Raw genomic sequence first — 17804 nt, forward strand, 5'->3', positions numbered from 1 at the left:
CTCCGGCATTAATAAATGGTGTGATCTTGAAATCACTCTACCGTGACGCGGTGTGTAATTTATTTATTTACAGACACGTGGCTTTTCAATTAACAAGAACTGCCGTGATGCCTCGGGCCCTTTGCAAGCCGCCGGATTTAGGCCGATTCACCGGGGCAGTCACGGCGGGGACCAGGGACCCAACGCCATTGGCCAGGTTCTCATCATTGAAGATCCGTCCTCCCAGGGTGCAGGGCATTAACCAGGCAGAGCGCAGATCACTACGGGAGCTGGACACCAGTCAAGCCAAGCAGCGCTGGGGTCAGGGTAGTGAGGGCACCGAGCCGAGACGTGGTGTTCGCACGTCCCCATATCCCACAGCGAAAGGGGGAGGAGAGGCGAAGAGGAGACCACGGGTACCGTCAATCCCGGCCCAGATTCGGGGGCGTTCCCGAGAACAGGCTTTCGGGTGACGTCGCCAAAAGCCAAAAATTCTCGGGAACGCCCCCGAATGTGGTCCGAGATTGACGGACAGAGCCCTCTCCCAATGGCTAGCCTCCATTTATGGAGCTAGCCAATGGGAGGAGGGGGCGTATACCCGACCCCACACACACATCATAAGGTTTTTTGGCGCATGCGCACTACATGCGCATCGCCAGTCAAAACCTAAAAAAGACGGCAGCGCTCACGGGTTCTTTTGGCGATTTTCAACAAACTTTAATTCAAGATAGACAAACGCGTTTCGGGAAGCGTCCCTTCCTCAGTGTCATGGGTAAACGCGATGCCGGCGCCATTTTTAAAAGACAATCTCAAACAGTGCCATGACTATCGACAAAGGACTTCACTTTTGCGCGACTGTAAGCGCCATCTTAGAGTGTATGTTTGTTACAGTGTTGAGCCCACATTATTCGTGTTTAACTGAAACAGTACATTTCCATACCAAATGCACGTTGTATTCTCGAACACACATTCTCCTATCATCATGCCGTGTATCGGCATACACGGGTACTGTGTGTTCGAGAATACAACGCGCATTTGGTATGGAAATGTACTGTTTCAGTTAAACACGAATAATGTGGGCTCAACACTGTAACAAACATACACTCTAAGATGGCGCTTACAGTCGCGCAAAAGTGAAGTCCTTTGTCGATAGTCATGGCACTGTTTGAGATTGTCTTCTAAAAAGGGCGCTGGCATCGCGTTTACCCATGACACTGAGGAAGGGACGCTTCCCGAAATGCGTTTGTCTATCTTGAATTAAAGTTTGTTGAAAATCGCCAAAAGAACCGGTGAGTGCTGCCGTCTTTCTTTGACCTAAGGATTTGGGTAGAAAGTTTTGGAGCATATATATATATATATATATATATATATATATATATATATATATATATATATATATATATATATATATATACACACACATATATATATATATATATATATATACACACATATATATATATATATATACATATACACACATATATATATATATATACATATACACACATATATATATATATACACACACACACATATATATATATATATATATACACACACACACACATATATATATATATATACACACACACACATATATATATATACACACACACACATATATATATATATACACACACACACATATATATATATACACACACACACATATATATATATATATATATATATATATACACATACATAATCATGTGCTACAATTCACAGGTAGAACAACTGCATGAAGTGATTTATATATTTTTCGGCATTGAAACATATCAGAAGATGGTAGAACTGACTGTTACTCTCAACTTATGAAGCATTCAATTGACACAGCAAGGCACTTACCAATGGAGAGTGTCATGACCTTCATTGTGTCCCTTGCCAGTTTCACCACCATGCTTTTCTGAAGTGGGGTGGCTCGGCAGCACAAGACCGACCGGCAGCAGCTAGCAAGGGCCAGGAATTTCTTCTCCAAACCACCCTGAAAGATTACGCTGAGTGTTCGCCCGTCGATCACTAACCCAATGTGTGGGCCACTTGTGATGGGACCCACTGATGAAGAGTTCTTACGCCACTGGAAAAGGCCTCGCTCCACCTCAGGATTGCAGAACTTCTTAACCTCTTCAAACGTACAGTCAAGTAATGACTCGCAGGTCTCCTGTTGACAACAGCAAGAGCGTGAAGGCACACATTAGGACAGATTACAGCCATCAACACAGTCATACAACCCAGCTATGCTTTTCTTTGAAGGGACAACACAAAACTAAGAACTCAAATGCACGATTTTACAGATCTTTTTTGCATTTTAATAATATAGGCCTATAGCCTGCTGCAGAAGACTAAACCTTTTCTTAAAGGATCTGAATAGGAGTTATTGGCCTCAGCTCAAGGCAAGGCCCTATTACGAGAGAGAGGGCCTTTAACAACTGGTATAGCCCAAGGTAGAAAGGCTATTAAAACATTCCATCCACTGAACGAAGAATGTTCTACATTAAACAGGGAGAAACAGAAAAACTAACATTGGAATTTTGGAGCAGAAGGCTTATACCAGCCATTATTAGCCCGAGCCTGGTCTTTAATGGAGGGGCCAACATTCCAATGTTCTAATATGTGGTGTGTGGGGTAAGAGGTTCCAATGCAGAACAGCATACCATGGGTTAGAATTTGAAACTGTGCACACAACACAATGGTCCTTAGGACCTCAACACATTAGCTAAGCAGACAACCCACTTTGGGGGGCTGGATTTCAGGAGAGTACTGTGGGGTGAAAAAGAAGCTGCCATTTAATATGCAAATGTATTCTTCCTGCAGTGTGTTGGCCCAGTCTACTTTAGAGGAGAAAGGTGCTTCTTTACGCTACTCTATTTCAAAAGATAACTTGATGGATTGATGGCTAGATGATGGTTGGAAAATCACCTGAAAAAGACTGAGGAATCGCCATACTTTTTACCATCAAATCTGTTACATGATAAAAAGACCACTTTTTCACAATTAATTTTAATGAACTATGTTATTGTGCCAACATGTGTTTTGCAGTAATATAACTTCTTCATGGCTTAAATTCAATGCAAAATGAATTATTTCAATTGTGTCTGCATAGGCGTCAGACCCAGCACACGAGTCGCTGAAGACTGAATGGTATCATGGGCTCGAACAACTTAACTGAGATGCCTTAAGAAACCACAGCATGCAGAATCCCAGCTGAATTAATTTATTTAAAGTTTATCTTCCTTTCAATTTAATAATCACAACGCCCACGGGGCAGACTCCAGAATATGGGATTCATTGTAAATATTAACAGTAGTAAAGTATGTATGGAAGCCAAAAGTACACAATACTGTAGCATTCTTCAAGACTTACCAGTCTCCCATTGGCCAAATCCCTTATTTCACAAAAATGATGCCTTTTCAGCAAATTTTGGAAAGCAGTTGATATGTACTGACATTTTTCAATATTGGTTTGCAACAGAATTTGAGATTTAAAACGACTGTGGTGTGTGCAATAAAAAAAGCCAAACATGATAGGTTAAATTATATATCCAGGGGGGAATTCATAAAGTAGATTAAAATCCCTCTCTCCCACGGTCTCCTGGCAATCTGTTCCCCATATCCATCTATACCCCATTGCTTTTCAAGTGCACGATTCACTGCAGGGAAAAGCCAGGACGAGTTCCCACAGCAAGCGCCTTGAGACCTTACAGTATAAGAACGTATGATTTACGATTTTATTTACTGCCACAGGCATCCATGCCTGTTTAAATGGCCATTCCAAGCAAGATTTTAGGCAGGTGCCAAGGTGCTCGAAACTTTGGACAGATTTCTCCTCTCCTCCACTGACCTCGGGCTTGTGGCCTGCATGGAATGATTCTTAATGTGCATAATGTTGTAGGATGGAATTGAAGGCTGGGTCAAACCGCTGATCTCCAGCTCAGCACCGGGTCCTTTATGCCCTTAAAATGGCTGCTAATGATCACCTGAAAAAAAGCATTTATTGGAGACAGAAAGAACTGTGCTGGATCTGCTTGCTATAACTCAGCTCGGATGACATCCAAGAAGCAAAGTGGTTGGCAAAAAGCCAGGCTGCACTGTTTGTTCAAACACAACAACATAGTGTTATGTTTACCCAGCAACAGAACAATCAAGGAACTAGGCTGCAGTCAAAAGAAGTCTTTATGCGCCCTCGGGCATCGGCGGGGCAGAGAAGACAGGCTTCTTATACTTTGTATGGCGAAAAGATACGAAATGAAATCACTCTACAAGATTGATTACAGCACCGATTTTGAACATGTCAGTATCCTTCCACTGTGGAATTCATGGCAGGGTTTAATTTTTCGATTTCTATAAAGCAGCAGGCTTTTCATTTTACCTCCAGGACTGTACGAGTGGATAGAGCTGCAGGGCTGACTTCAAAAGGGGACGGAAAAAAAGAGCATGCGTGGGAGATAACGATGCAAGGCACATTTCTCTTTCGTGCACAAAATACTGTTTGCCAGCTTCATGTGATTTCTGTCCAATTCAACAGCTGACGTCATGCTGTAGAGAAAGTACCAAAGACCTGATGTCTCTTTGCCCAGGAGGTGTCAACCTTAAAAATAAAATAATATTTGAAGAAACAAAGATAACAAAAAAGGTGTAAAACTGACTGAAAAACAACAGGGGCAGTTTCTTGAGTCGGCACGAAGGCGCTTTTGGCGGTACGGCTTGCATTGCTTGTTAAGATCATAGTTTGTAGGCATCTCTAAAACTCATTTTCTATACACTTAATGACTGATACTGAAGTGCCTCACTGACCCTGCTTACTCTGATAACACACCTTGCATTCCGTGTTGATGGTGAAGACGGTATAACTCTGGTCGAGCAGCTTGCAGGAGTACGCTATGTTGACGGCTGTTTCCTGCTTGTCTCCTGTCAGCACCCAGACCCGTATCCCAGCTTCTCTCAGAGCAGCAATAGTATCAGGAACCCCATCTTGCAACCGATCCTCAATACCAGTGGCACCTTATTGACAGGAGAGCAGAGAAAAATCACAGAATTGATACAAGTCACTACTTTACCTTACATGCCCAAAAATCTCTCTTCAAAGAACAGTCCCCTTGATGTCAACCAATCAACCGTCACAAAGCAAAACCACCCTATGAACTACATGCATTCATTCAAATGATCCCAGACTGAGCGACCACAAGTACAGCAAGTAACTGGATCGCCACTCAATTCATCCTCGCCATCAATCTTCGAAAGTTTCCGTCTAGAACCTTCATCTCTGAATAGTTGTGCACTTTGGTCAACCCATTCTTTTATAAAAATGTAATATCTTATAAGTTTATCACAAATACACAGATATAAATGTCTACTCAAAAAACCCATGCCAGATTCATTGACCACTCAAACATATGGTTGAGCTAGAGTTCTAGAATGCCACACAACCAGCTCACACACCACCTCACAGCACACTTGTTCCTGGATCTATCTCTAATGGGAACTCTGAATCAAAGGCACAGTCCTAAACAGGACAGCATCTTTCCCTTCCGCTTCCATACTCTTCAGACACCTACAAGATAATATCTGGGAACCCCGAAGGCTATACAGTCTGCCACTGCTGTTAAATTTCTACATGCTGCCATGGAAAACTGTGATATGTTCCTTTACTTGCACAGTGCAGCCATGCAGATGACAATATATAATTTTAAAAAATAACATATAATTTTTAATTGAGGTGAAAAGCATCCCCAATTGTCGTCACAAGGTACTAAACACTGGGTGTACAGGAGATACTAGCGCTCATATAGAAATCACACTCATATGGATGTTCACAGTACAATTCTGTTGGGTGCTTGCAAGACAAATGAGAGAAGAGAACACCCTACTTCCCTACAAACAACCTCGCGGTTGAGTACTGAATAAGAATAATGCTCGTAGCACACCACTTATCACAGTCTATTCAGACACTATTCAAATAAAGAAAATACAACAACAATCCATTGGCTCTTGATGGTCTTTGTTTTCTGTTTATTCTCCCAATTCCAATCCCTTATGCCAACGCGTTTCGCCGTGGGATACAAAAACCGACCAGCTTCCTCAGGGCTCAATGTTGTTGTTATGGAGTTCCTCTCAACAGGTATTTTCAACCACCAGTCTACTGTTTCATGCCTTGTTTTCCTCCGCACCAGAGTACAGGTCGCCTGTACTCGGGTGCGGAGGAAAACAGAATCGAGATTCGAGGCGGAGAAGGAATGGTGTGGTAGCAGGCGGCGGTGTGGATAATTGGATTGAATACCCAGAATCTAATGGAAAGTTGGAAGTGTCTACTAAGACGGAATTTGGACGACTGAATATATTGATATACACACTGAGCCCCAATATTAAAATTTCAAGATTTGGACGGTTATTTTCCCATTTCGTGCAAGGCATGAAGCAGTAGACTGGTGGTTGAAAATACCTGTCCAGAGGAACTCCATAACAACGACATTGAGCCCTGAGGAAGCCAGAGGGTTTTTGTATCCCACAGCGAAACGCGTTGGCATAAGGGATTAGAATTGGGAGAATAAACAGAAAACAAAGACCATCAAGAGACCAATGGATTGTTGTTGTATTTTCTTTATTTGAATAGTGTCTAAATAGACTGTGATAAGTGGTGTGCTACGAGCATTATTCTTATGTCATCACAAGGTGCACAGCTGGATAGCCAGAAACTGTATAAAACTCCACCCGAGCAATGCAGGAATCACATATGAAGGAGCAAGATGACCCCATGCCGAACTGTCTTGTCCAGCCACCTTAGGCACCTTCATCCAAAACAGCAAAATATCTTGGAAAAAATCACAGACCTATCGTTAGAGTCCATCATCAGCAAATTAGTCAAAACATGCTACTTATACCTTCTCACCTTGGGTTGTATTCTCTCATAGCTGTCAAACTCACAAAAGACATTGACTTATTATTCCTACTCCGGTCATAAATGAGCACTGCTGACTCACTCCTTGGCCTCCACCACATCCTAACCAGATGACTGAAATGTGTACAAAACACAGCTGCCTGATTTCTTTTATGCATGCATCCAAGTGAACTCGTTACCCGATCATGCTGACTTACACTTCCCTAGAAATAGACCAATGGAGCAAGTGTGTGGCACTCTGCATTATGCACTGACGATAACATGGAATCCATACAAGCACCAAACTACTCTATAAAAACTATCTTCATTTCACAAGGAATAATTATAAGGAGATGGAGAAAATGCAAATCTCATACCTAGGAAGAAAGAAAAGGCATAACATGGCATGCAGTCACCTAGAAACAAAAGAGATAAACATTGACAGTCCTAAGTGCCTAGACTATTGCAAGCATAAAAAGATTGTAAGAACCGATGTCCACCTGCTTTACAACAATTCTAGTATCATGCATGATAAAACCTTGGAGGGAGCAAAAGGTAAATAGGGAATAAAAGACAAAACGACTTATACCCATGCATCCATGTAGTCTAATCTCCACTATCCAGGAAGGGATATGGTCTAAGAGACCAGACCTTCAATTAAGCAGGACACAGTAGGAAAAATCCATCCCATATTCCTAACAACAAAGTAAACCAAGAGATGAGGTAAGCATGCCTCCCACTCATGTGCACCTACTCAGACTGATGCTCTCGCCCGTAAACATATAACTGTCTCCACCCACTAGTGTCATCAACGGTCAGTCATAACTCACCGATATGGGTTAGTGACATGGTTGAAAGAGTTAACTCTTCTCTGAAATAAAAAACTTGTAAAAAGCCACATGTTCTCAGCCAACAGAGTCAGACACAAGCAGAGCTACATATGACCCTCATGAGAAACAAGTGAAGACATCCTTAAGCTGAAGATATGGCAGCTGCCCTCGTTTTGGGCACACTGTATGTTACTCAACAATTTATCAATGAGCAATGTGCAAATACTATTGACGTATACTCAAGCTGTGGCTTGATTATGGGTATGTCATCTGACTTATTAGGCACCCAGTGCACAAGTAGATAGGGAGGAGGAAGGGCACAGACTGCCACATCGAGAAGTCCATGGAGAAAGAGTTTGTGATCATGAAGAATATAGCAAAGCTCCCATGCCTAAGATACCTTTGAGGTTAAACTTCTCAGAATGTAGTGTTAGATATCAGTACCTTCTGGGAGATGCTGGGGTAAAAACATTTGTTGAGCTAACATTCATTTCATTGTATACCACTGACTATAACGGAGATGGCAATAGTTCTAACTGTCAGGCCACCTCAACCTATCTGATAATCCATATTGGCTAAATTTCACTCTGCTGTGGTTGTATCTCGGCCCCACCTTCAGTCCCTTTCCAGTTGTGTACAAGTTGATTTTGACCATGGCAATGTAGTAAAATGCAAATTGTTATCTCCCAGAACATCCTTGAAAGACGTCTTACTTACCAAGTAATGTCAGTTTGGTTTCAAGACGCTCTGCTGTATCCATCAGAAGTTCCTCCCTGTTGTCAATTGCAGCCTCAGCTTCTTGGCGGTAATTGGACCATCTCTGAAAGTCAGCTTCGCTCAAAACCTGTACAAGATAGGGGAGAAAAAAATCAATAAACTCATCCAAGACAAATGTAAAAGATTATTTCTCCAACAGTTCAGACCCCAGTGTATCTGTCTGGTGGAAAATCACAAATTAATTCTGTTTCAGTATAAACATGTGCTAAAATATCATGCGTCAGCGCAGCTTGCCAAATAATGGCATCCCTACACTATGACAGACTGCATGAAGATAATCTGAGAAACCAGGCGTTTCCACAGCCTCGGGTCTACGATTGGCATGAACTGGCAACTGTCCAGCTTCTTAGCTGAGAAGTGTGGCTCACTGGTTAGAGGAGGCAGACCTAGAAGCAGATGTCAGCCCGGGACCAGGGTTCAATTCCCGGCACGGCGGGGTCTTGAGTCCTAAAATGTCCATGGACTCGACAATTCTCGCCTCGGTGCCTACTTGATTCATGGGTTCACACTCTGCGACTCTGGGCAATAGCTTGCTTAATCTCCACAACGGCCCCTTGTGGCGGGATGCCTGGCTTTCACCTTGCGGATACCCTGCCGGGGTTATCTCACAGGGGAATACCAGGACGGGTTCCCTAAGCAAGCGCTTAGAAACCGCTCGGTGATTTGCGCTATATAAATTCCTGTACATTTACATTTACATATAGCATTTTCAGATACCATAAGTGAAAATTTTAGATTTGAAAAAAACATGAAACTTGGAAATAGGCAAATTGAAATAACCATTAACCACATCTCAAACCACTGCCCATGGCAACGGCATTTATACGTATTTATTCAGCTCGACAAGGAATATTGTAAAATAATAAAGCTCTGCTAATGGGTGGCATTTTCGTATGCATTTGTCAGAATGGTGGTTTCCTGGTGACTTCTAGAGTTCTTCAATCAGAGCATGAGTCTGGAAAGCATTGGGTATTTGGTGGAAAATAAAGCACAACAATAATAGAGAAGGAAAACTGAGTCGTGAGCATATCATCGGGTCAAAACAATGCATCCAAAGTTTTCTCAGCCACCTAGGAATAGGCAGCCAAGCTAAACAAATATTTATTGTTACAGCATCAAACATGTGCTAGTACCTCACCAACTTGGCACCAACAAGCCTCCTCCACAAACTAGCAAATGTGATTTACATGCACTTCTCTCAGAAAGCAAGAACCACAAAAAGTCTCAATAAGAGAAAAGGGCTAGTTAGTGGAGACGGGTGGGCTACATTAATCCACAGAATCCAAACCATTGTTAATATCGAAGATGAGATAAAAAGGACAGAGTATAATGGAGCAGCTGGGGTGGTTTAAGTAAATAAAGACAGGGCAACCCAATAATCCCCAAGGAACTGGGTAAATATGCAATATAGAAAAGGTACCTTGAGGAATTACTTCAACTGTTAATCAATATTTCTCATATGCCATCAATATGTGCATTCATTCAAATAAACATCGGAACCATGGTGTCCATCATTTGTCATTTATATCATATGTTATATACGAAACAGTAAATAATTTACAACAAATTGAGAAAGGCAACACAAACCACACTATTACAATCAATATCTTTCCGATAGTGTGTTATACTGTTGGTACTGTATGCATTATATACATATATACATATCGTGCTCCTGAAGCCTCATAAATGTTGTGGTTCTTACAAATAAGAACCACAACATTTATGTTTATAGACTGTTGCATAAGCTGACTGAGGCTTCAGGAGCACGTATATAACATATGATATAAATGACAAATGATGGACACCATGGTTCCGATGTTTATTTGAATGAATGCACATATTGATGGCATATGAGAAATATTGATTAACAGTTGAAGTAATTCCTCGGGGTGGTTTAAGAGCATGCATCTCTAACTGTTTTTCTAAGTAACACTATCACCACAAACCACATCTCACCTACCTTCTTAGCGATGCACAGCGTCCTCAGACCATCACGAGCATACCAATCCAGGTGCTTCTGTGTCCTGGACTGCACGTTAGCCATCCTCTGGTCATCAACATTACCTGAAAAATATCCACAAGCCTGAGCATTTCTATTAAGTATTCCAGTCTCATCTTGTCACAAACACCAGAACTTGTAACACGGCCAGAGTGGAGGATGGGAAACTAACCACCTCAAAGTAGTTGTATGAATGTAAGATTCTAATAGTTTAGGGTGAAGCAGTGATTTACGTGCCTCACTTCTCAGTCCCTCTCTTTGTTGAATGAAGTAGTATAAGGAGTGTTCCCAAAATCTCCCCTGCGTCACAGCAAAGAGAAGTGTTTGATGCTCAGAATTATCAATGAACAACAGTCAAATTACAGTATCTTTAGGTGAAAGTGCTGATTGTACCAACACTTTATTCTCTGGGTGAGATTTTGTTATGGGCAGAGCTTGTGAGGATGAGCTGCATTATGAGAAATGTAGACTAAACAAATGTGTTGAACTCTGTATCAGGTCAGCTTGTGGCAGTTGCTGTGTCAACTCTCCCCCTCTCTGACCCCCATTAATGTGACTCACACTGCAGTGTGTGTGCTACAGAGCTCGAAGAGTGGGTGTGAGCGCGAGCCCGGTGGTGGAGGACGCCGCTCCACTCCTCGTTGTTTCATCTGCGCTTCACCACTTTTATCACTTTCATCGCTAGCAGGCCCGGACTGGCCGTTGCGGGCACCGGGCAGTCCCCCGGTGCGCCGCAAGGGTGGGGGCCGGTTTTGGGCCGAGGGGGCCGTTTTTGTTACAGGGCCGTTTTTGCAGCATAGCTGCAATATCGGCCCCATAACAAAATCGGCCGAAAACCAGCCCGACAAAGAGCTCGGTCACACCCCAAGGGGGCCGACCAAGCACGTTGCCAGGGCCGGTTTTGGTTCTCAATCCGGCCCTGATCGCTAGCGTTACCACGTTTTGCCCTGCCCTGCCCTGCCGAGCCGAGCCCCTCGAAAAGCTGCTGAGCTGCTCCATCGGCCTCATGGTCCCGCAGCTTCCTCGGCTCCCATGACCTCATGACCCCTGCTGCCTGCCATTTCTTGAAGATTGCCAGAGCTTTGTGCACTGTGCTCTGAAATCGGCGTGTGCGTGTGTGGTCGGCGTCTGCTCCAACTGAGCTCCTGGGGCAGAAGGAGCTGAAGGAGAGCGGAAGGAGAGCTGGATAATTTATTGATAGAGGGCAGGTTTTACCAGCTCTCGACTGTTTTCCGGTCAATAGTATTGGGCGAAGTGAGGCGCGACCGTGGTGGCGGCAGTAACAGTCTACATGGGGGGCATCAGCTCCAAGGAGTGACTGAGATAGACTGATTGACTACCGCTCGCAGAGAAGGACTGGGAGCTTGCTGCTGTGTTGCGCTGGCGTGTGGGACTTCAAGCCCCAGGAGCCTCAGGAGTGTGCTTACCTGTGTCCAATCCGCCCACAGCGCTACTTAACCTCTTGTGGCCCCGCCAAGGGCGTGCCAGTCAGGGACCGTGAGAGGCCGGGCTGGGCCACGTTATTTTGTTTTTTCCTTCGATCATCTAGGGCCATTTAATGTACTGCTTGTTCCCTGTATACTTACCTTGATATGATATATGTTATTGTGCCTTTTTCGTTTGGTTTTCAATTTGCGGGGTTACTGTCTTCCATTATGGGGTGGCACAGATGAGGAAGAGAAAGACTCAGGTGTCCTGCACAGGGACCATAGCGGCTGCTAAATCCACTGTTACAACAATGGACGCTTTCCTCACAAGGGCTGCGCAAGTCATCGACAAGGAAATTGAGATGGTTAATAGATGTCTATCTAGATCACCAACAGGCACCCTGCATCTTTTGAAGAGTGACGTGAACAAGGGCACCAAAGGATCCACTTTAGTGCTAGGTGGTACCTCACACACCATAGATGCCGAAAGAGATATAACTGCAGAAGATATGCCCCTTGGTGTTATAGAGGGTGTGGGGGAGGTATCGCATAGGCTCTATCCCCTGTAGTAATAATAGCAAATAGGCAGGCCATCTCTCATAGTGTTACGCCAGGGGAGAGTGGCCTTAATGAAAAGAATACCTCTATGCCCGATGAAGGCAATAATGGCTCGTCTATATCGAAGTGCTTAGGGGATGAGTGTAGCTTCATTGGGACAAGGAAAAGAAAGTGCAAAGCCATTTCCAGCCAAGCAAAAAAAAAATAATAATAATAATCCGTCATCACCAGTTCTAGCCACAAGGGGCATCCAGGTGGCAATTTTGCCCATGGATGCACATCATCTATTAGAATCTATGACATTTTTCCTAATCCATATTCTGGAGGAAAAACTGGCCCCATTGTGTCTAAATTAAACGAGATAGAGCAAAGTCTTGTAGCTCATATGAAAATCTTGCCAATAACCGATACCAATGAGAATACTAATAATGGCCTATCAGTTCAGATCCCATTGTAAGCTTCCAACACCTTACAGTAGGTCAGGGGAATACAACCATTTCTAACTTACCCAGAAACCTGGTCATTAATCATACAGGGCAGGTGGTGGGGGGTTTCAAGGAGCGTCCGGTTAAGGCAAGGCTCCCCCAGCTTTACAACAGGCCCAGGCTCCCCGGTGTTTGGAGGACAATGTTGGTGATGGTGGCAGCCACTCTGCCATCTCTCTAAATTACACATCTATTAATTTACCCCCTCAATCAACACCCTTGGAGGTTATTTTAGGGAACGTTCCACCCCTCCCTCAAGGCACTAATGAGGTATTTAGCCAGCTTAAGAACAAAGTCACACACTGGCTTTCCAGTAACACCTCCGTAGGCCCGGCGTTAGACCGAAAGATTTTAATGGTCCGCCGCATGGGCTGGGTGGGTAATGCCAGAAAAACAGGGGTGGGGGGGTTGCATTATTGTAAATTTTAATGATCGAATGATTGTTGAAAGAATATTCAGAGAGTCTCGTTTCTGCCAGTCTCACAGAGGTTCTAACATACAGATCCTGCCCCTGGGCTTTTTTTATCAACCTGCGTCATCACGCAGCGATAATCCTTATGGTCATTACCAACCACATGGCCAGAGTGAGAGTCGAGTGAGCTCCCATATAATTCCACACATTCCAAGATATTCCACCCTAGAGGGGCGTCCCTTTTCGCTAATCCCCCAGGGCCAAACAGATTTGCTGCCCTCTCAGGATTAGAAGATTGCGATTGACTGAGTTCAAGCCCAGATTCTATTGCACTAACCTCGGACTCCCAGTTACCCGCACCCCTTTTACATTGCAGGCAGTCCCCGCCAAGGGTGTGTATCCCCGTGTCACCAGAGGTTCAATTGAATGTCTCCTTGGGGGATCCCCTAGAGAAAGTACCCCATAACATTATTTCCTGGAACATCGCAGGACTAGCGGGGAAGTTCCTTGACCCTAAGTGGGTATCGTTCATTAAGCAATTCCCGGTGATTTGCCTGCAGGAGACTTGGATGGTGGAATGTAACTTATTCTTAGAGGGCTACAAAGCTTTTTTTGTTCCCGCACTGCCTTCAATAAGGGGTAGAGCTAAGGGCGGTTTGGTTATTTACACAGCCTTAGCTTATAAATGCAGAATAAAGGAAATGTGTTCCCCCCACCTAGATCTCCATGCTATTGCTTTATAGCAAGGAAATGCAAGTCTCTGTCTGATTAACTTTTATAATGCAGTACATTCCGTGAGGTCCCGTAAGATCACTTTATTGGGCGAATTTGTTAAACAGCATTGTGGCCTTTTCTTCCACTGCCTTATGTTAACTGGTGATTTTAATTTACGACCGTAAGGAGACCCGGCATTAACCTGCATGGGAGAATTGGGCTGCGCAAAGATGGGGGGGTGGGGGGTGGGGGTCTACACTTTGAGCATTCACTGCAGGGAGATGTACTCAATAATTTAATGAACTAGATTTGATTCCAACCATGTCCATGGTAGACGATTCCAGTAAAGAGCTTGTTCCTTCCTTTAAAGGTCATAATGGGGGCTCTTTTATAGATCATGTTCTTATTTCCGCTGGCCTACAATCTTCTCTTTTGGAGTTTAAAATCAGAAGCAGTACCTTTAGCGACCACAATCCCGTATGGGTACGCCTCGGTGGAGATTTATTTATTTAGAAGTTTTCTATAGCGCTAACAAGACCCGAAGGTATCAGAGCGCTTCACAGTAGTGGGCATGAAAAAGAGAACAACATGAAACAAACCCAATAAAAGCAATCGGCGACAGACAATTTGGAAAGAAGAAAAGTTCGGACAGCAGGGCTTCTCAGTACTGGATTCAACAATACCGCATGGATTCTGAGACGTTTGCAGCTCCAAGATCTATTGAATCCCCAGGGAAAGAAGGTAGCGCCCGGCATGTTGAAACTCACGGACGGTAGGCGCCGACTTAAGTGGCCCCAGGTGAACCCCGAAGTCTTTTATGACAATATCCGGGAATCTTGCGCTGTTGACTTAGCATTCTGTGTGTCCTTTGATTCTTCTCCTAGGAATGTACTTAAGGCCTTTGAGGGTATTGTCAGAAAGGTGGGAACCCTGATGTCTATTTGTGCATGAAAGCCATCGCCTAGAGACCCCAAGTGGTTTGACTGTGTATGCTCGACAGATGCAAGAGAGCTAAAGGCGGGTCTGAAGTCCATCCCCAGAGATCAATCTCGGATCAGGCTTCTCCGCCTTATTTACAAAAGGGCCATGGCAACTCTGAAAACCGAAATAAAGGACGCCATTTGAAAAGAGCTCCTAGACACAGGTACACTAGGTAACAGCTCGATATTCTGGGTAATAATCAACAGACCCCTATTTGATAGGGAAGGGGTGGGTGTCATCGGCACGAACATCACAGAAGATGACTGGGTACAAAATTTCGGGTCCATAATTAAGTGCACTACGCCCAAGTTATATCCCAAGTTGGGAGGAAGTAAAGAAATCCTGCCCCCGTTCACGTCGTGTGAGGTTGAGAAAGGCATCTCAGGCCTGACCTGTAACAAGACTCCTGGCCCGGATGGCTTGCCCCCAGACCTTTTCAAATCAAACCAGTCCCTCTGGACTCCGGTCCTCATGGCTGTCCTTAATGCAGCGGTGGTGGAAGGTTGCCCAGAGTCATGGGGTACCTCCACGATTGTCCCAGTTTTCAAGAAGGGAGTTCGTAATAGCACTAGTTGTTATAGACCGATCTCCCTCATTGAGTCATCTCTGATATCCAGTACGGGTTTTGCCCGGGGCACTCTACCTTGGCACAATGCCTCAACCTGTATATGATCCTCAGGAAGTACACCGTCGCCCGTAAGGGTGCCATCTACATGCGTTCATGGACATTTCCTCCGCATTTGACTGTGTCAATCGGTGGAAACTGTGGCAGTCCATGGGCACCATGGGGGTGGATGTCACTCTGGCCAACTTCCTGAGGGTTCTGCACAGGGATACCAGGGCGAACATTAGAATCTCCTAGGACCTCGGAGTATCAAGGGATTTCACTGTTGACCGGGGAGTAAGGCAAGGATGCATCTTAGCCCCTTTTCTCTTTAATCTATATATTAACGAGCTGGATAAGACTCTGACCGAAACTGGGGTGGATTTCCCATATGTAGGGCGTAGGGGCCTTCCCGTCCTGCTTTATGCGGACGATGCGGTCCTTCTGGCTCGAACCACAAGAGGCCTGCAGTCTCTATTGAATGCCTTCCATAGCTTTATGGCTGACTGCGAACTAGCCATACACAACTCTAAATCCTACATATTACAGGTTGGGACCCGCCCGAAGCGTAGTTGCCCTTTAATGGTAAATAATGAAAAAGTGCCCATAACCACAACTTTCTCCTACTTGGGTGTCCTATTTGATGACCATCTAAATTGGGGCACCCTTGTTGTGAGGAAAGGAGGAGAGATTACACGGGCGAATGCCTCTATCTTCAGCTTTGCGAACAAAATGGGCAAGCGCCCAATTGCTGCAATGCTGAAGTTATATCAGGCAAAAAGCGTTGCAATTAGCAGTTATGGCAGTGAGCTATGGGGATATGTAGCAGCCAAGGGCATCCAAGTGGCGGAGAACAACTTCCTAAAACAGCTATTGGGAGTACCCAAAGGAACTTCAAATATAATTACTCATGAAGAAACCGGGCTCCCATTCATTGGTGACACTTTAGCTATGCGCCCTTTGCTCTTTTGGCTTAAGTGCTAGTTAAATAAAGATCTTACCCTTAATCACCAGCTGCTCAAAGAGGCCCTGTCCTTGGATAACATGCTTAACATCCCCTGGCTAAAATATTTAAAAACCTGTTTTAATGAAATGGGGCGTCCGGACCTTTTTAAGTCCTGACACGATCAAAATTGGGGATGTGGTTTATGCAAAAAAGACATTTTCTCTATGGCAAAAATTAAATAGAGAGGGGGCAGATCTGGCAAAATCCAGCGTACGTAAATTCATGTTACTTAAAACTGTTCCATTGCTGGAACCATATCTTACATGGCCCCTTCTCTTCCCATGAGCGGTTCCTATTAACCAAGTTTTGGTTTGATTATTATTACCTCCAACTTGCTGTTCCAAAGGGAAGCCATAGAGGTCAGGTGTTGTCTTCTGTGGCTGCGATGATTCATCTCCACAGGACCTGACGCACTTTGTTTTTTTGCTACTACTATGATGTCCCCCGGAGGTTTTTTTTTAAGCCCCTTTTAAAAAAGATGACTTTTACCCAGGTTCGCCCAGCTCTTTGCTTCTTGCAAATGCTAAAACCAGAAAGTACCCTCTTTGTGGTTGGATTTTTAAAATCGGCATTGAGACTGAGAAAAAGCTTTCCGAATTAATGGATCCCCGTACTGTGGCTACTGTATTAATTAAAATGTTACTTTAGAGTTTGCACATATTGTATGGACGATAGTTTTTAACATGTTTGTGTCAATACTTGAATGAATTATTTATAACATTTGTCCAAGCCTAATGTATATGTTTTTTAAACAGACCCTTTTTACTGTTGTAACATTGCTTTTATGGTTTTATATTTGTAAAACCGAATAAAGTATTTTGAAATTGAAATTGACTCACACAAGAGAGGAGAGGAATGTTTGTGCTTAAGTCTTATTTCCCATGCCCAAGGTGCTGCAAATGCCAACAAGTAAGCTACCTATGTCTGAAGCTTCTTACATTTGGGCTCTTATGTGCTAATACCAGTGAGTGTGCGACCACTGCACACAGATCACCTTACCAAAATTACTCATGAAAATGGCAGAAACTCACCCGAGTACACACACAACAAAAAAACACTTCTAACCTGAACTGTCCCCAAAGTCTTATACTTTGCAGTAAGATGTACAATTTATGCGTACAGTATATTCATCTTAAGAACGCAATTGCTACAGATT

At 43.9% G+C, this 17804-nt stretch overlaps 1 protein-coding gene across 3 annotated transcripts in view; it reads right to left on the reverse strand.

The window, feature by feature from the left end:
- ATP10B (ATPase phospholipid transporting 10B (putative)) overlaps positions 1-17804 on the reverse strand; it is a 546723-nt gene that overhangs the window by 36525 nt on the left and 492394 nt on the right. For all 3 annotated transcript variants that reach the window (XM_086931395.1, XM_086931397.1, XM_086931396.1), the window contains 4 exons: positions 10423-10526; positions 8403-8529; positions 4798-4982; positions 1831-2143 (listed from right to left, as the gene is read on the reverse strand). In XM_086931395.1, the coding sequence (XP_086787521.1) occupies positions 1831-2143; positions 4798-4982; positions 8403-8529; positions 10423-10526 (729 nt within the window). The remainder of the gene's footprint in view (positions 1-1830; positions 2144-4797; positions 4983-8402; positions 8530-10422; positions 10527-17804) is intronic.

The sequence above is a fragment of the Lissotriton vulgaris genome, chromosome 7 (assembly GCF_964263255.1).
Source record: "Lissotriton vulgaris chromosome 7, aLisVul1.2, whole genome shotgun sequence".
In the NCBI taxonomy this organism is placed as follows: domain Eukaryota; kingdom Metazoa; phylum Chordata; class Amphibia; order Caudata; family Salamandridae; genus Lissotriton; species Lissotriton vulgaris.